The 19,395-nt window shown below is 47.6% G+C and overlaps 1 protein-coding gene and 1 long non-coding RNA gene across 4 annotated transcripts in view; one reads left to right on the top strand and one right to left on the bottom strand.

The window, feature by feature from the left end:
- The window catches only part of LOC132386863 (uncharacterized), a 51,230-nt gene extending 39,908 nt beyond the window's left edge, over positions 1–11,322 (top strand). The window contains exons 2-3 of the long non-coding RNA XR_009509691.1: positions 9,631–9,747; positions 11,185–11,322. This is a non-coding gene — a long non-coding RNA (uncharacterized LOC132386863). The remainder of the gene's footprint in view (positions 1–9,630; positions 9,748–11,184) is intronic.
- Positions 1–19,395, bottom strand: part of LOC132386862 (NACHT, LRR and PYD domains-containing protein 3-like) — a 79,873-nt gene that overhangs the window by 37,098 nt on the left and 23,380 nt on the right. For 2 of the 3 annotated variants that reach the window (XM_059959206.1, XM_059959207.1), the window contains exons 4-6: positions 12,243–12,409; positions 11,163–11,334; positions 10,998–11,063 (exon numbers count right to left, since the gene is read on the bottom strand). In XM_059959206.1, coding sequence (XP_059815189.1) covers positions 10,998–11,063; positions 11,163–11,334; positions 12,243–12,409 — 405 coding nt within the window. Of the gene's footprint in view, positions 1–10,997; positions 11,064–11,162; positions 11,335–12,242; positions 12,410–15,701; positions 18,846–19,395 lie in introns of those variants that run through there. The other variant, XR_009509690.1, reaches the window with a different exon arrangement.

The following is a 19,395-nucleotide window of genomic DNA, read 5'->3' as shown; positions in this document are numbered from 1 at the left end:
AGGACCCTGTCGGGTTGTGTGGTGTCCCACAGTATCTCAGGTCCCTGTCAGGGGTGTGTGGGGTCTCACAGTGTGTCAGGACCCTGTCGGGTTGTGTGGTGTCCCACAGTATCTCAGGTCCCTGTCAGGGGTGTGTGGGGTCTCACAGTGTGTCAGGACCCTGCCATGGATTTGTGGGGTCTCACAGTGTGTCAGGACCCTGTCCGGGGTGTGTGGGGTCCCACAGTATCTCAGGTCCCTGTCAGGGGTGTGTGGGTGGTCTGACTGTTTCTGAGGATCGTCTTAGGAGGCTGTGGTGTCTCTTGGTGTGTCAGGACCCTGTCAGGTGTGTGTGGTTGCACAATGTGACAGGACCCTGACAGGGGTGTGTGGGCTCTCACAGTGTGTCAGGACCCTGTCAGGGGTGTGTGAGGTCTCACAGTGTGTCAGGACCCTGTCAGGGGTGTGTGGGGTCTCACAGTGTGTCAGGACCCTGTCAGGGGTGTGTGAGGTCTGACAGTATCTCAGGACCCTGTCAGGGGTGTGTGGAGTCTCACAGTGTGTCAGGACCCTGTCAGGAGTGTGTGAGGTCTCACAGTGTGTCAGGGCCCTGTCAGGGGTGTGTGGCGTCTGACAGTCTGTCTAGACCATGTCAGGGGTGTGTGGTTGCACAATGTGACAGGACCCTATCAGGGGTGTGTGGGGTGTCACAGTGTGTCAGACCCTGTCAGGGGTGTGTGGGGTCTCACAGTGTGTCAGACCCTGTCATGGGTGAGTGGGGTCTCACAGTGTGTCAGGATCCTGTCAGGGGTATGTGGGGTCTCACAGTGTGTCAGGATCCTGTCAGGTGTGTGTGGTCTCACAGTGGGTCAGGATCCTGTCCGGTGTGTGTGGGATCTCACAGTGTGTCAGGAACCTGTCATGGATGTGTGCGGTCTCACAGTGTGTCAGGACCCTGTCAGTGTTGTGTGGGGTCTCACAGTGTGTCAGGACCCTGTCATGGATGTGTGCGGTCTCACAGTGTGTCAGGACCCTGTCAGGGGTGTGTGGTGTCTCACAGTGTGTCAGGATCCTGTCCGGTGTGTGTGGGATCTCACAGTGTGTCAGGAACCTGTCATGGATGTGTGCGGTCTCACAGTGTGTCAGGACCCTGTCAGTGTTGTGTGGGGTCTCACAGTGTGTCAGGACCCTGTCATGGATGTGTGCGGTCTCACAGTGTGTCAGGACCCTGTCAGGGTTGTGTGGGGTCCCACAGTGTGTCAGGACCCTGTCGGGTTGTGTGGAGTCCCACAGTGTGTCAGGAACCTGTCAGGGGTGTGTGGGGTCTCACTGTGTGTCTGGATCCTGTCAGGGGTGTGTGGAGTCTCACAGTGTGTCAGGACCCTGTCAGGGGTGTGTGGGGTCTCACAGTGTGTCAGGGCCCTGTCAGGGGTGTGTGGTGTCCCACAGTATCTCAGGTCCCTGTCAGGGGTGCGTGGAGTCTCACAGTGTGTCAGGACCCTGTCAGGGCTGTGTGGGGTCTCACAATGTCTCAGGACCCTGTCAGGGGTGTGTGGGGTCTCACAGTGTGTCAGGACCCTGTCAGGGGTGTGTGGGGTCTCACAGTGTGTCAGGACCCTGTCAGGGGTGTGTGGGGTCTCACAGTGTGTCAGGGCCCTGTCAGGGGTGTGTGGGGTCTCACTGTGTGTCAGGACCCTGTCCGGGGTGTGTGGGGTCTCACAGTGTGTCAGGACTCTGCCATGGATGTGTGGGGTCTCACAGTGTGTCAGGACCCTGTCCGGGGTGTGTGGGGTCTCACAGTGTGTCAGGACCCTGTCAGGGGTGTGTGGGGTCTCACAGTGTGTCAGGACCCTGTCAGGGGTGTGTGGGGTCTCACAGTGTGTCAGGACCCTGTCAGGGGTGTGTGAGGTCTCACAGTATCTCAGGACCCTGTCAGGGGTGTGTGGAGTCTCACAGTGTGTCAGGACCCTGTCAGGGGTGTGTGAGGTCTCACAGTGTGTCAGGGCCCTGTCAGGGGTGTGTGGCGTCTGACAGTCTGTCTAGACCATGTCAGGGGTGTGTGGTTGCACAATGTGACAGGACCCTGTCAGGGGTGTGTGGGGTGTCACAGTGTGTCAGACCCTGTCAGGGGTGTGTGGGGTCTCACAGTGTGTCAGACCCTGTCATGGGTGAGTGGGGTCTCACAGTGTGTCAGGATCCTGTCAGGGGTGTGTGGGGTCTCACAGTGTGTCAGGACCCTGTCAGGGGTGTGTGGTGTCTCACAGTGTGTCAGGACCCTGTCAGGGGTGTGTGGTGTCTCACAGTGTGTCAGACCCTGTCATGGGTGAGTGGGGTCTCACAGTGTGTCAGGATCCTGTCAGGGGTGTGTGGGGTCTCACAGCGTGTCAGGACCCTGTCAGGGGTGTGTGGTGTCTCACAGTGTGTCAGGACCCTGTCAGGGGTGTGTGGGATCTCACAGTGTGTCAGGACCCTGTCAGGGGTGTGTGGGGTCTCACAGTGTGTCAGGACCCTGTCAGGGGTGTGTGGGGTCTCACAGTGTGTCAGGGCCCTGTCAGGGGTGTGTGGGGTCTCACAGTGTGTCAGGACCCTGTCAGGGGTGTGTGGGGTCTCACAGTGTGTCAGGACCCTGTCAGGGGTGTGTGGGGTCTCACAGTGTGTCAGGACTCTGCCATGGATGTGTGGGGTCTCACAGTGTGTCAGGACCCTGTCCGGGGTGTGTGGGGTCCCACAGTATCTCAGGTCCCTGTCAGGGGTGTGTGGGTGGTCTGACTGTTTCTGAGGATCGTCTTAGGAGGCTGTGGTGTCTCTTGGTGTGTCAGGACCCTGTCAGGTGTGTGTGGTTGCACAATGTGACAGGACCCTGACAGGGGTGTGTGGGCTCTCACAGTGAGTCAGGACCGTGTTAGAGATGGGTGGAGTCCCACAGTGTGTCAGGGCCCTGTCAGGTATGTGGGGTCTCAGAATGTGACTGTATTCTGTCAGGTGTGTGTGTGTTGGTCTCACAGTGTATCAGGACCCTTCAGTGTTATGTGGTGTCTCACAGTGTGTCGGGACCTGGACAGCGGTGTGTGGGGTGTCACAGTGTGTCAGACCCTGTCAGGGGTGACTGGGGTCTCACAGTGTGTCAGGATCCTGTCAGGGGTGTGTGGGGACTCATAGTGTGTCAGGACCCTGTCAGGGGTGAGTGGGGTCTCATAGTGTGTCAGGACCCTGTCATGGATGTGTGGGATCTCACAGTGTGTCAGGACCCTGTCAGGTATGTGTGGGGTCTCACAGTGTGTCAGGACCCTGTCGGGTTTTGTGGTGTCCCACAGTGTGTCAGGACCCTGTCAGGGGTGTGTGGGGTCTCACTGTGTGTCTGGATCCTGTCAGGGGTGTGTGGAGTCTCACAGTGTGTCAGGGCCCTGTCAGGGGTGTGTGGGGTCTCACAGTGTGCCAGGACCCTGTCAGGGGTATGTGGGGTCTCACAGTGTGTCAGGCTCCTGACAGGGGTGTGTGGGCTCTCACAGTGAGTCAGGACCGTGTTAGAGATGGGTGGGGTCCCACAGTGTGTCAGGACCCTGTCAGGTATGTGGGGTCTCAGAATGTGACTGTATTCTGTCAGGTGTGTGTGTGTTGGTCTCACAGTGTATCAGGACCCTTCAGTGTTATGTGGTGTCTCACAGTGTGTCGGGACCTGGACAAGGGTGTGTGGGGTGTCACAGTGTGTCAGACCCTGTCAGGGGTGAGTGGGGTCTAACAGTGTGTCAGGATCCTGTCAGGGGTGTGTGGGGTCTCATAGTGTGTCAGGACCCTGTCCGGGGTGTGTGGGGTCCCACAGTATCTCAGGTCCCCGTCAGGGGTGTGTGGGTTGTCTGACTGTTTCTGAGGATCGTCTTAGGAGGCTGTGGTGTCTCTTGGTGTGTCAGGACCCTGTCAGGTGTGTGTGGTTGCACAATGTGACAGGACCCTGACAGGGGTGTGTGGGCTCTCACAGTGTGTCAGGACCCTGTCAGGGGTGTGTGGGGTCTCACAGTGTGTCAGGACCCTGTCAGGGGTGTGTGAGGTCTCACAGTGTGTCAGGACCCTGTCAGGGGTGTGTGGGGTCTCACAGTGTGTCCGGACCCTGTCAGGGGTGTGTGAGGTCTCACAGTATCTCAGGACCCTGTCAGGGGTGTGTGGAGTCTCACAGTGTGTCAGGACCCTGTCAGGGGTGTGTGAGGTCTCACAGTGTGTCAGGGCCCTGTCAGGGGTGTGTGGCGTCTGACAGTCTGTCTAGACCATGTCAGGGGTGTGTGGTTGCACAATGTGACAGGACCCTGTCAGGGGTGTGTGGGGTGTCACAGTGTGTCAGACCCTGTCAGGGGTGTGTGGGGTCTCACAGTGTGTCAGACCCTGTCATGGGTGAGTGGGGTCTCACAGTGTGTCAGGATCCTGTCAGGGGTGTGTGGGGTCTCACAGTGTGTCAGGACCCTGTCAGGGGTGTGTGGTGTCTCACAGTGTGTCAGGACCCTGTCAGGGGTGTGTGGTGTCTCACAGTGTGTCAGACCCTGTCATGGGTGAGTGGGGTCTCACAGTGTGTCAGGATCCTGTCAGGGGTGTGTGGGGTCTCACAGTGTGTCAGGATCCTGTCAGGGGTGTGTGGTGTCTCACAGTGTGTCAGACCCTGTCAGGGGTGAGTGGGGTCTCACAGTGTGTCAGGACCCTGTCAGGGGTGTGTGGTGTCTCACAGTGTGTCAGACCCTGTCAGGGGTGAGTGGGGTCTCACAGTGTGTCAGACCCTGTCATGGGTGAGTGGGGTCTCACAGTGTGTCAGGATCCTGTCAGGGGTGTGTGGTGTCTCACAGTGTGTCAGGACCCTGTCATGGATGTGTGCGGTCTCACAGTGTGTCAGGTCCCTGTCGGGTGTGTGGAGTCTCACAGTGTGTCAGGACCCTGTCAGGGCTGTGTGGGGTCTCACAATGTCTCAGGACCCTGTCATGGATGTGTGTGGTCTCACAGTGTGTCAGGACCCTGTCAGTGTTGTGTGGGGTCTCACAGTGTGTCAGGACCCTGTCATGGATGTGTGCGGTCTCACAGTGTGTCAGGTCCCTGTCAGGGGTGTGTGGAGTCTCACAGTGTGTCAGGACCCTGTCAGGGCTGTGTGGGGTCTCACAATGTCTCAGGACCCTGTCAGGGGTGTGTGGGGTCTCACAGTGTGTCAGGACCCTGTCAGGGGTGTGTGGGGTCTCACAGTGTGTCAGGACCCTGTCAGGGGTGTGTGGGGTCTCACAGTGTGTCAGGGCCCTGTCAGGGGTGTGTGGGGTCTCACAGTGTGTCAGGACCCTGTCAGGGGTGTGTGGGGTCTCACAGTGTGTCAGGACTCTGCCATGGATGTGTGGGGTCTCACAGTGTGTCAGGACCCTGTCTGGGGTGTGTGGGGTCTCACAGTGTGTCAGGACCCTGTCAGGGGTGTGTGGGGTCTCACAGTGTGTCAGGACCCTGTCAGGGGTGTGTGGGGTCTCACAGTGTGTCAGGACCCTGTCAGGGGTGTGTGGGGTCTCACAGTGTGTCAGGACCCTGTCAGGGGTGTGTGAGGTCTCACAGTATCTCAGGACCCTGTCAGGGGTGTGTGGAGTCTCACAGTGTGTCTGGACCCTGTCAGGGGTGTGTGAGGTCTCACAGTGTGTCAGGGCCCTGTCAGGGGTGTGTGGCGTCTGACAGTCTGTCTAGACCATGTCAGGGGTGTGTGGTTGCACAATGTGACAGGACCCTGTCAGGGGTGTGTGGGGTGTCACAGTGTGTCAGACCCTGTCAGGGGTGTGTGGGGTCTCACAGTGTGTCAGACCCTGTCATGGGTGAGTGGGGTCTCACAGTGTGTCAGGACCCTGTCAGGGTTGTGTGGGGTCTCACAGTGTGTCAGGACCCTGTCGGGTTGTGTGGTGTCCCACAGTGTGTCAGGACCCTGTCAGGGGTGAGTGGGGTCTCACTGTGTGTCTGGATCCTGTCAGGGGTGTGTGGAGTCTCACAGTGTGTCAGGACCCTGTCAGGGGTGTGTGGGGTCTCACAGTGTGATAGGGCCCTGTCAGGGGTGTGTGGTGTCCCACAGTATCTCAGGTCCCTGTCAGGGGTGTGTGGAGTCTCACAGTGTGTCAGGACCCTGTCAGGGCTGTGTGGGGTCTCACAATGTCTCAGGACCCTGTCAGGGGTGTGTGGGGTCTCACAGTGTGTCAGGACCCTGTCAGGGGTGTGTGGGGTCTCACAGTGTGTCAGGGCCCTGTCAGGGGTGTGTGGGGTCTCACACTGTGTCAGGACCCTGTCAGGGGTGTGTGGCGTCTCACAGTGTGTCAGGGCCCTGTCAGGGGTGTGTGGGGTCTCACAGTGTGTCAGGACCCTGTCAGGGGTGTGTGGGGTCTCACAGTGTGTCAGGGCCCTGTCAGGGGTGTGTGGGGTCTCACAGTGTGTCAGGACCCTGCCATGGATGTGTGGGGTCTCACAGTGTGTCAGGACCCTATCAGGGGTGTGTGGGGTCCCACAGTATCTCAGGTCCCTGTCAGGGGTGTGTGGGTGGTCTGACTGTTTCTGAGGATCGTCTTAGGAGGCTGTGGTGTCTCTTGGTGTGTCAGGACCCTGTCAGGTGTGTGTGGTTGCACAATGTGACAGGACCCTGACAGGGGTGTGTGGGCTCTCACAGTGTGTCAGGGCCCTGTCAGGTATGTGGGGTCTCAGAATGTGACTGTATTCTGTCAGGTGTGTGTGTGTTGGTCTCACAGTGTATCAGGACCCTTCAGTTTTATGTGGTGTCTCACAGTGTGTCGGGACCTGGACAGCGGTGTGTGGGGTGTCACAGTGTGTCAGACCCTGTCAGGGGTGAGTGGGGTCTCACAGTGTGTCAGGATCCTCTCAGGGGTGTGTGGGGACTCATAGTGTGTCAGGACCCTGTCAGGGGTGAGTGGGGTCTCATAGTGTGTCAGGACCCTGTCATGGATGTGTGGGGTCTCACAGTGTGTCAGGACCCTGTCAGGTATGTGTGGTGTCTCACAGTGTGTCAGGACCCTGTCGGGTTTTGTGGTGTCCCACAGTGTGTCAGGACCCTGTCAGGGGTGTGTGGGGTCTCACTGTGTGTCTGGATCCTGTCAGGGGTGTGTGGGGTCTCACAGTGTGTCAGGCTCCTGACAAGGGTGTGTGGAGTCTCACAGTGTGTCAGGACCCTGTCAGGTGTGTGTGGGGTCTCACAGTGTGTCAGGACCCTGTCAGGGGTGTGTGGGTCTCACAGTGTGTCAGGACCCTTTCAGTGGTGTGTGGGGTCTCACAGTGTGTCAGGACCCTGTCAGGTATGTGTGGGGTCTCACAGTGTGTCAGGACCCTATCGGGTTGTGTGGTGTCCCACAGTGTGTCAGGACCCTGTCAGGGGTGTGTGGGGTCTCACTGTGTGTCTGGATCCTGTCAGGGGTGTGTGGAGTCTCACAGTGTGTCAGGGCCCTGTCAGGGGTGTGTGGGGTCTCACAGTGTGTCAGGACCCTGTCAGGTGTGTGTGGGGTCTCACAGTGTGTCAGGACCCTGTCAGGGGTGTGTGGGTCTCACAGTGTGTCAGGACCCTGTCAGTGGTGTGTGGGGTCCCACAGTGTGTCAGACCCTGTCCGGGGTGTGTGGGGTCTCACTGTGTGTCAGGACCCTGTCAGGTGTGTGTGGGGTCTCACAGTGTGTCAGGACCCTGTCAGGGGTGTGTGGGTCTCACAGTGTGTCAGGACCCTGTCAGTGATGTGTGGGGTCTCACAGTGTGTCCGGACCCTGTCAGTGGTGTGTGGGGTCCCACAGTGTGTCAGACCCTGTCCGGGGTGTGTGGGGTCTCACCGTGTGTCAGGACCCTGTCAGGGGTGAGTGGGGTCTCATAGTGTGTCAGGACCCTGTCATGGATGTGTGGGGTCTCACAGTATGTCATGGCCCTGTCAGGGGTGTGTTGGGTCTCACAGTGTCAGGACCCTGTCGGGTTGAGTGGGGTCTCACAGTGTGTCCGGACCCTGTCAGGGGTGTGTGGGGTCTCACAGTGAGTCAGGACCGTGTTAGAGATGGGTGGAGTCCCACAGTGTGTCAGGACACTGTCAGGTATGTGGGGTCTCAGAATGTGACTGTATTCTGTCAGGTGTGTGTGTGTTGGTCTCACAGTGTATCAGGACCCTTCAGTGTTATGTGGTGTCTCACAGTGTGTCGGGACCTGGACAGAGGTGTGTGGTGTCTCACAGTGTGTCGGGACCCTGTCAGGGGTGTGTGGGGTCTCAAAGTGTGTCGGGACCTGGACAGGGGTGTGTGGGGTGTCACAGTGTGTCAGACCCTGTCAGGCGTGTGTGGGATCTCACAGTGTGTCAGGACCCTTCAGTGTTATGTGGTGTCTCACAGTGTGTCGGGACCTGGACAGGGGTGTGTGGGGTGTCACAGTGTGTCGGGACCCTGTCAGGGGTGTGTGGGGTCTCAAAGTGTGTCAGGACCCTGTCAGGGGTGTGGGATCTCACAATGTAACTGTATCTTTGGAGGTGTGAGTTGGGTCTCACAGTTTATCCGGACCCTTCAGAGTTATGTGCTGTCTCACAGTGTGTCGGGACCTGGACAGGGATGTGTGGGGTCTCACAGTGTGTCAGGACCCTGTCAGGTGTGTGTGGGCTCTCACAGTGTGTCAGATCCTGTCAGGGGTGTGTGGGGTCTCAAAGTGTGTCGGGACCTGGACAGGGATGTGTGGGGTCTCACAGTGTGTCAGGACCCTGTCAGGGGTGTGTGGGGTCTCACAGTGTGTCAGACCCTGTCAGGGGTGAGTGGGGTCTCACAGTGTGTCAGGACCCTGTCAGGGGTGTGTGGGGTCTCACCGTGTGTCAGACCCTGTCAGGGGTGAGTGGGGTCTCACAGTGTGTCAGGACCCTGTCAGGGGTGTGTGGGGTCTCACAGTGTGTCAGACCCTGTCAGGGGTGAGTGGGGTCTCACAGTGTATCCGGACCCTTCAGAGTTATGTGTTGTCTCACAGTGTGTTGGGACCTGGACAGGGATGTGTGGGGTCTCACAGTGTGTCAGGACCCTGTCAGGGGTGTGTGGCGTCTCACTGTGTGTCAGGACCCTGTTAGGGGACTGTGGCGTCTTACAGTGTATCGTAAACCTGCCACGGGTGTGTGGCATTTCTAAGTGTGTCAGGACCCTGTCAGGGGTGTGTGGGATCTCACTGTGTGTCAGGGCCCTGTCAGGGGTGTGTGGGGTCTCACAGTGTGTCAGGACCCTGTCAGGTGTGTGGGGTCTCACAGTGTGTCAGGACCCTGTCAGGGGTGTGTGGGGTCTCACAGTGTGTCAGGACCCTGTCAGGGTTGTGTGGTGTCTCACTGTGTGTCAGGACCCTGTCAGGTGTGTGTGGTGTTTCAAAGTGTTTCAGGAGCCTCTCAGAGTTGTGTGTGGTCTCATGGTGTGTCAGGACACTGCCAGGCGTGTCTGGGGTCTCACTGTGCGACAGGACCCTGTCAGTAGTGTGGGGGGTGACTATTCAATGTGTTGGGCTGTGATTGGGAGTGTAGGAAAACACTGATCCTGGATATATTCACTTTCGAGAATGTGACAGTGGCAGAAATGATGTTCTTCAACAATCAGGGAGTGTATCAGTTTCATATTCAGAAATGGGTTTGGGAATTTCTCTGTCTTGTCTGTTCCCTCTGCAACCAGGATGAAGGACAATGATGATCAAGCTTGTAGCGATTTACTAAACCCGTGTTCAGGGGCACTGAGGGGTTTCATTGACCGGGTGTGGACTGGAGCAATATTTACAGAGGTCCCAGAAACGTGAGTAGTTTGTAAACTTCCTGATTCGTCTATCTCTGCTCCCATATTTAAATTATCATCTTTGGGATTTGTTATTGTAAATGAGAGAGACTGAACCAGGGTTCTGGCCAAGATTCCTTGTATTTCTGGTAAGAGCTGCTCTGTGGTTGAACAGACCAGTTGGGATGTTACCTGCTTTTCTAATTAAAGTGATGCTATTATTACTATTCAGTGACTGGAACTTCAGTGATGCCCAACTCTGAGAAAAGATAATCTGCGGGAACTGGGGGAGTTTAGAAAATGGTTCAGGATGAGTCTGTTCAGGAGGGGGCAGTGCCTGGCAAGAGAAGGTTTTGACTTATTGGTGTGAAGAAATATAAGATTATTTTTCCATTCTCCAGATCGCCCCTTCTCCACTCAGACTCCGGTGGGGATCTGTAGTTGCAGGCCCCAGAGCGGTGTGACCACCTTCCTCAAACTCGCCAGCGCTCTGCCTCTTTCCTCCAAATGTCTTGTGAAAACTCTCCCGCTAGCAAACACGTTTCCCTGTGTCTCACTGTGTTCTCTGTCACAGTGTCAACATTTACCTGGTCAGATCCTGTTGGCTCAACAACTGAACCGCCCGACGCAAATTACAACCGTTGGTGGAAACAGAGGTCAAGTTTCAACTTAATGAAATTTGCTTCAGCCTCATCTGGGTCATTGCGTACCGTTCCGATCACCCCACTACCGGAGGGATGTTGAGGCTTTAGAGAGGGAGCAGAAGAGATTTACCGGGATCCTGCCTGGTTTAGAGGGCATGTGCTATCATGAGAGGCTGGATGAAATTAGGTTGTTTGCTGTGGTTCATCGGAGGCTGAGAGGAGCTTTGACACAGGTTCACAAGATTACGAGAGGCTTGGATAGAGTGGACAGAGAGAATCAGTTTCCGCGGTTGAAATGTCTATTACCAGAGGGAATATATTGAGGGTGAGAGGGTGTAGAATGAAGGGGGATGTGAAGGACAGCTTATTTTTTAAATTAGACAATCGTGGCTGCCTGGAACACACTGCCTGGTAAGGTGGTCGAGGCAAATTATTAGAAGCTTTTAAAGGACTTTTGGACAGTCACATGGGTGTAAGGAAGATGGAAGCACGTGGACATGGTGAAGGAAGGAGAGATTAGTCTTCAGGTTTGTTTGATTTATTTCTTGGCTGTTTCAGCACAATATTATTTGCCTAATGGCCTGTTCCTGTGTTATACTCTTCAGTGTTCAATGCATGTTCACTTACCTTTCAGCTCACTGAGAACCTTTAGTAAAAGTTGAGCGGAAATTGGTCGATGGGAAGGATCACAACCTGTTTAAATATCAGCAAATTGAGGGAAATCATTTTTGTAACATTTTAAAGTGTGCTGTATTCAATCCAAATTTAAATTAGTCTCTGATATTATCTCACCATATATCTGTAATTCCTTCAGTATTCTGTCCAGCTTTGGGACACCAATCCGCATTTTCACAAAGGTTTCCCACATCACCCTCCGGGCGCGGGAGCCTTTCTCCATCACCAGGCTCAGGAGGAGTTTAGAACTGTCCGCCCGCTCTCCCTTATCAGCGAGATCAGAGATTTTCTGTGAAGAGTAACGGTGAACATATTGGGGACTGACAGATTCGCACAGAGAATGAGAAGTAAATGATGTGCTCTGTAACGGGACCACACTGAACAGTCACCCGGACGGGTGCTGAACCTGTCTGGACATGGACTGTACATTCTGAGTGCAGAGCACACGGAGGGACATTCACCGTGAACCTGGTCCACCAGTCAATGAGATCCTGGTTGGCCTGTGGCCGCTTCATTGACATGGCTCCAAATCCATAAATATTTCCTCACCGGATTTGACCGTGTAAAACAAAATCAGAAAATAATGATCACAGATGAAGAAAGAAGTCAGGAGGGTTTTTGTATCAGCGTGAACAGTCTCTTGGAAGTTGCAGAAAAGATGATGTGATTCATCTCCTCAGTCCGCCAGTGTCCAACATGACAGCGGATTTCCGGCTGACACCTGATGCCTTTTCTTTGCCTTTTCCAGTGGAGGTTTATTCAGTGATTACACATTACAACATGGCAGTATTCCCCAATCCACACTATTTCCAGTTATAGATTGTAACAGAATGATCTCCACGCAGAACAGAACACACTCGAGCTCCTGTGGCATCCAGTCGTAATGCCCCGGTTCTCACTGAATCCTGCCGTCACTCTGTACACTCTTCCCGAAATAAAGATTTCTAGCATATTTTCATTTAAGCTCGTTTATTGCAACATCATAGAACTGTTGCCTACTCACCTCGCTCTGAACATTGAGCCACCAGCAGGGGTATTTACAACTTTTTCAATCATCGCTTGAGATTCACATTTTTAAGAATTATATATATTTATTTCTGATTTGTTTTTATGCTCTATTATCCAGTGAGTGAGAGATCTGACACCCATCAGTCCTGTGATGTGTGAAAATTCAAACCCATTCTCCCTCCCACTCACCCGATGTTCCTCTCCACTGAACTGATTCTCGGCCGTTAACGCCAGGCTCACTCCGTGCACCCCTCCTTCCATCGCCTGCTCCAGCCTGTCCCGGTAGATATCCGTCAACTGCAGCAGCTGGGAATCGTCACAGCTTGCCAGGAGCTCGGTGATCACTGAGCTCGAACCTGTGGGGAAAATGGGGATCATTAAAGAAATTTCAACACCATACTGGAACATAAAGACATAAAGATCACAACAAAACACAGTCCGGGGGCGGGGGGGGGGGGTGATGACGTAGTATCAAGACGCGGGAAACCAGCTCTCCCGTGAAGAATCAGTAAATTAATGTTTACGTGAAGAAAAGTTAGTAAATACTTTCTAAAAGTTACTTATAAACTACTCTGGATTGTTTCAAACTGTGTCTCACAAACAGAAGATGAAGAAAACTACTAGCGTGAAGACAACACAAGTTGGAACAGAATCAAAGGCCGCTGCTGCCAGAGAACCGGGGCTCAGGTACATTTCACCTGCGGTGATACAGAACAGGAAACTGCGGCAACATCGACCATTTCAAAGAAAAAGACCAACAAGAACTGCGCAAACGCGAAGGAAGGAGCATGCGCAAACGCGAACAACCGGAACTACAAATCCCAGTACCGATTGAAACCGGAAGTGAAAGTGAATCTGTGGCAGATTCAGATTCTCTGGATAAATCAGACGAAGATGGAGGTAAAAGTTTTTCTGGAAATATAGAAAAAACTTTGATGCAAATAATGCGTAAATTAGAAAATATTGAACGCATTTAAAGAAATCAAAAAAAAAGATAAATATGGAGATTATGTTTGATAAAATGATAAAAAGACAGGAAAAAATGGAAAAGAGAATTATAGACTTGGAAGCCACAACGGAAGACATGGTTGAAAGAATGAATGAAATGGAAGATAATATCTCTGCCTGGACATTAGAAAGTAAACAATTGTTGGAAAAAGTGGATAAGCTAGAAAATTTTAGCAGACGAAACAATATTAAGATTGTTAGACTTAAAGAAGATATAGAAGGAGAAGATCCAATATTTTTTTTTGAAAAATGGATTCCTGAAAACTTGGAAATTGAAGAAGAAACTCTAATTGAAATTGAAAGGGCTCATGGAGCCTTAAGATCAAGACATCAAACTGATCAAAATCCACAATCAATTTTGATAAAATGCTTAAGATACCAAGATAAAGAAAAGATCCTGAAGGTGGCTGCCCAATGTGCCAGAAAGAGTAAAGGGACATTGGTGATAGAAGGGAAAGCAGTTCTTTTCTATCCTGATATAAGTTATAACCTTTTGAAGAGAAAGAAGGAATTTAACCCAGTGAAAAAAGCTTTTTGGGAAAAGGGTTATAAATTCATAATGCGTCACCCAGCAACACTGAAAATTTTTTTGGAGGATGGAAAAAGATTTTTTACTGATTATTGAGAAGCGGATGAATTTGCACGAAAACTCCTCGTTATTCGCTAACTACACATAGAGATTTCCAAGCGTAATGGATTAAAGATGGAGACAGAGACAGTGAATGGAATTGATGGACATTTAAGGATGATACAGGGGGCGAAAGGCAAAATTTGAGAAATATTAATTGTGAGTAGTATTTTTTTCTTTTTTTCTTCTCATATATATACTTTTTTTTTGTCATGGGGGAGCTGGAGGAGTTTTGGATGGATTGCTACGGGATTCACGTGTGTAATCATGGTGATTGTCATGACCCGTACAACAGATAGGGGGAATGTTGTGTTCTTTTTTATCCACAACATTTGTAGGGGGGTATTTTGTTTTTTTCTTTATAATCTATTTTTCTTCTATCTTTTTTTGCCTGGATGATCGGTGGGGACACACATAGCAACATGGAGAATGTTTAAAAAGATTCCCCAAGGTACCACGAAAGTTGAAAGATTAGGTATTATTATAGATTGGAGTAACCCAATTAAAAATAATGACTAAGTTACTAAATTTTCAAAGTTTTAATGTTAATGGGCTTAATGGACCGGTGAAAAGAAAAAGAATCTTAACACACATTAAAAAATGAAAATAGATATACTTTTTTTTTACAAGAAACACACTTAATAGAGAAAGAACATCAGAAATTAAAAAGAGATTGGGTTGAAAATGTTATTGCAGCTTCATTTAACTCATAGGGGAGAAGAGTTGCAATTTTGGTTAATAAAAATACAAAATGTATTAATTGATCCAGCGGGGAGATATTTAATTATCCATTGTCAATTTTTTTCAGAACTATGGACTCTTATCAATATTTATGCACCACATGAAAATGATGTAAAATTTATACGACGTCTGTTTGAATTTGATTAACACACATGACAAAATATTAATAGGTGGAGATTTTAACTTTTGTCTAGATCCAGTTTTAGATAGATCAACAAAGGTTGTCACAAAATCAAAAGTAGCAAAATTAACTTTATCATTGATGAAAGATTGATATATGGAGAAGAATTAACACAAAAGTAAGAGATTCATTTTATTCAAATAGACATCCTATTAACGAATATTCAAGACAGTGAAAAATATGGAATATAAAGCAAGAATATTGTCAGATCATTGATAATGACAATGATAATGATAGATAAAGAGGAATCAATTTATAGATAGAGATTTAATTCTATATTACTAAAACATCAAGATTTTTGTGATTTTATGAAAAAGCAGATTCAGTTTTTTTTAGATACAAATTCACATTCAGTTGATGATAAATTTATATTGTGGGAAGCAATGAAGGCATACTTGAGAGGTCAGATAATAAGATACTAATAAAATTAAGAAGGAATATATGATAGAAATAGATCAATTGGAAAAAGAGATTACAAAATTAGAAAAAGAATCTCAAAGATATATGACAGAAGAAAAACGAAGACAACTTGTTAATAAGAAGTTACAATATAATACGTTTCAGATATATCGAACAGAAAAAGCAATTATGAGAAGTAAACAGAGATATTATGAACTAGGTGAAAGATCACATAAGGTTCTTGCTTGGCAGTTAAAAACAGACCAGACTTCTAAAACAATAAATGCAATTCGAACAAGAGTAAATAAAATTACTTATAAACCTTTGGAAATTAATGAAACTTTCAATAACTCTTCCAAAATTGAATTTGTAAGAACAGAAGAGATTAGACATGCCTTTTACATTAAAAGAGGTCGAAGAAGCTCTATGATCATTTCAAAGTAATAAATCCCCAGGAGAAGATGGTTTTCCACCTGAATTTTATAAAAAGTTTAAAGATTTATTAATTCCTCCTTTTATGGAGTTAATACACCAAGCGGAAAGAATGCGTAAACGTTCAGAATCTTTTTCGACAGCTACTTTAATTGTATTGCCAAAAAAAGATAGAGATCTTTTAAAGCCAACATCATAGAGACCTATTTCTTTGTTAAACACTGACTATAAAATAATCGCAAAAATCTTATCTAACAGATTATCTAAATACTTACCAAAATTAATACACATGGATCAAACAGGATTTATTAAAAATAGACAATCAGCAGATAACGTAACTCAGTTATTTAGCATAATTCATTTGGCTCAAAAGAGGGAGGAAATGAGTGTGGCAGTTGCTTTAGATGCAGAAAAAGCATTTGTTAGATTTGAATGGGATTTTTTATTTAAGGTATTAGAAAGATATGGATTAGGAGTATCCTTTATAAAATGGATTAAAACCTTAAATAATAATCCCAAAGCTGAGGTAGTGACAAATGGTCAAATTTCAAGACCATTTCAGTTAACAAGGTCAACTAGGCAAGGTTGTCCATTATCACCTGCTGTATTTGTGTTGGGGATAGAACCATTAGCTGAATTAATTAGAATGGACCCAGAAGGGTTTCAGAGGTAGCCAGGAGGAATACAAGATTAACTTATTTGCTGATGATGTTCTGTTTTATTTAACAAACCCATTGTACTCGTTGCATCAATTATCCTCTAGATTAGAAGAGTATGGGAAAATATCAGGCTACAAACTAAATTGTGATAAAAGTGAAATTTTACCTCTTACTAAAGGAGATTATAGTCAATGTCGATTAATAACTCAATTTAGTTGGCCGATAAATGGTATAAAATATTTAGGTATAAGAGTTGATAATGATATAAAGAACTTATATAAATTAAATTATTTACCATTATTGAAAAAAAATCAAGAAGATCTTGATAAATGGATGATATTACCAATAACATTAGTAGGTACAGTAAATACCATAAAAATGAACCTATTCACTAGATTACAATACTCATTCCAATCACTACCAATACAACTACCCCAGAAGTTTTTTCAAGAGTTAAATAAATATGTGAGGAAGTTCCTTTGGAAAGGTACGATGTCAAGAATATCAAGAATTGACGTGGAAATTTGATCTAGGAGGGTTACAACTTCCAAATTTTTAGGATTATTATAAAGCAAATCAACTTAGATTTATTGCATCTTTTTGAGAAAGATAGACTGGCATGGATTAGGATAGAACTAGATAAAATAGGAGAAAATACACCAGAAGATTTTATATATAAATGGGAATCTAAATGGATACGGGAAAAGAAAGAATCTCCTGTATTAAAACTTTTGATTGATTTCTGGAATAAGATAAATGTTGATGATGAGATAAAGAAATCTTTATTAGCAAAGAGATCTTTAATTCAAAATAGACTTATTCCTTTTACAATGGTAATCAACTTTTATATAATTGGTTTCAGAAAGGGATTAGATATATAGGAGATTGCTTTGAAGGAGGTATATTAATGTCATTTGATCAATTAAAGAATAAAGAATAAAATATCAATCAACACTTTTTTGCTAGTTCCAATTAAGGGCTTATTTAAGAGAAAAATTGGGTGAAACAATGTTATTGCCAAAATCTAATGAAATAGAAACTTAATTCAAAAAGGAAAAACTAAAAAAAATATTTCTTATATGTATAGTTTGATTCAAAAACAGGCAATTAAACAAGGAATCCATAAGTCAAGACAAAAATGGGAAATTGACTTGAATATTAAAAAGGAAGAAACAAATTGGTCAAGACTATGTCTTGATAGTGTGACAAATACAATAAATGTCTGGTTAAGATTAGTGCAATATAATTTTTACATCAATTATATATTACACCACAAAAAATAAATAAATTAAAACCAAATTTATCTGATCATTGTTTCCGATGTAACCAAGAAATTGGTACTTTTTTACATTCTACTTAGTCTTGTTCTAAAATTCAACCTTTTTGGACAAATTTAAGAGAACAAATTATTGGAACACAACTTCCACATAACCCGATATTATTTTTATTCGGCGATATTGAAGGGATAAAACCGAAACCCAAATTGAATAAATATCAGAAAGAATTTATAAAAATTGCACTGGCAGTAGCCAAAAAGGCTATTGTAGTTACTTGGAAATCAGATTCATACTTAAGTATAGATCGTTGGAAGAATGAAATTTCCAGCTGTATTCCACTTGAAAAAAATTACTTATAATTTAAGAGATAAATATGAAACATTTTTAAAAATTTGGCGCACTTGTTTACAAAAGACAGGATTGAATATATAGGTGCTCCGAAGATAAAATAATTGGTTATTTGGGGAAAGAAATAAATATATATACTAAAGTTATTATGAATTCCATGGAGCATGTGGGGATCTTCCGATATACAGGCATTCTTTCTTTCTTTTTTCCTCTTTTTCTTTTTATTTTCTTCTATAGGAATGTTAGGGGAGGGGGGAAGGGTAGATATTTTTTTTTTCTTTCTGTAATCATTTGAAAACTCAATAAAAATTTAAAAAAAAAACAAAACAGTCCGAAATATATATGTGGGAGAACGGGTTTGGGCCGGAGGGTAGGGGTTGACGGGGGTGTAGGAGGTGGTATAGTTCCATCTGTTGAAGTCTGCTCTTTCATGACCCCAGGAATATACCTCCCTGTTTTGAAAGGACTCTGCTTATTGCTGAGAATATAGTAACCCATCACCATCACTCTCCTGGTACTGCCCATCACCACTGCTTTGCTCTGGGTTACTGTCTGCCTGCCTGGTCAAACCCTTCCTCAGCAAATCTCTGGCAAATCTCACAAAATACTGGAGGTACTCAGCAGATCAGGCAACATCTCTGGAGGAGAATAACAATCAACGTTTCAGGCCAAGGCCTTTCATCGGACTGGAAATGAGGGGACAGAAATTCTAGATATTGTTACATTACTTTCTGTTCCCCGTGGTCCTGATCTGAAATGTTGACTGTTTATTCCTGTCCATGGATGCTGCCTGACCTGCTGAATTCTGCCAATATTTTGTGTGTCTTTTTGTTGCCCAAAACTTTCAGCATCTGCAGAATGTCTTGTCTTCTGGAGTAACTCGCTATTTTACTGTGCATCACAATATGTTAGAGGAGCAGGAGCAGACGGTAACTGTACTCCTTCCACGTGTGACTGTGTTTTCCCCAAAGATGTCAACTCTCTCACTCTCATCTCTCTGGTCAGTTTTCACAAATATTTGGAGAATTGCCATTATTGAATTAAACCCAGACGGAGAATCCGCAGAGTATTTATAAATTAAAATGATTTTGTGGACAGGAGTTTTCAGTTTTTGCTGCTCTGTAACAAAAAAAAAATAACAGGAGGGTCAAACATTATTGGGGTTTAAAACAGAACACTGTTTTGTTTTTAAACTGAGGTGAACACTTTCAAACATCTTGGGCCTGTCCACTGAACAAGTGTCATGGCCGGATCCACCTGCACCCATCCACCCACAGTCACACAATGTCCATTTCCGATCTCTCCATGGATTGTACACTGGACCAGGATTCTCCAGAGTATCTACTCGCTATATTGCAGGCATTTCCCTTTTAGGAACCAATCTTGTGTCCTGGACCGGGAGTGATGAGTCTCCGGAATGGCAAGCCAGATTGAGCAGACAACGCCCATTGCCTTGGTCCTCCTACCACTGGTGGCGCTGTGGTGAGTAATGGACAAGTGTTCCAGCAGTGTGGGCTGAAACATTTCTGCTGATGATGAGACTTCTATTCCTCTCGTCACTGGATTATACAGATTTCTCAGTCACAACTGATTCCCACCGTCTCCTTTCAGGTTAACATCGCCTGGCATTGTCACCAATGGCAATATATGATTTGTGTCTATACAGAAA

Source organism: Hypanus sabinus, unplaced genomic scaffold (assembly GCF_030144855.1).
Source record: "Hypanus sabinus isolate sHypSab1 unplaced genomic scaffold, sHypSab1.hap1 scaffold_135, whole genome shotgun sequence".
Classification (NCBI taxonomy): Eukaryota; Metazoa; Chordata; class Chondrichthyes; order Myliobatiformes; family Dasyatidae; genus Hypanus; species Hypanus sabinus.
Note: the sequence above shows the minus strand (reverse complement) of the source record. Positions and strands in the feature narration are given on the sequence as shown.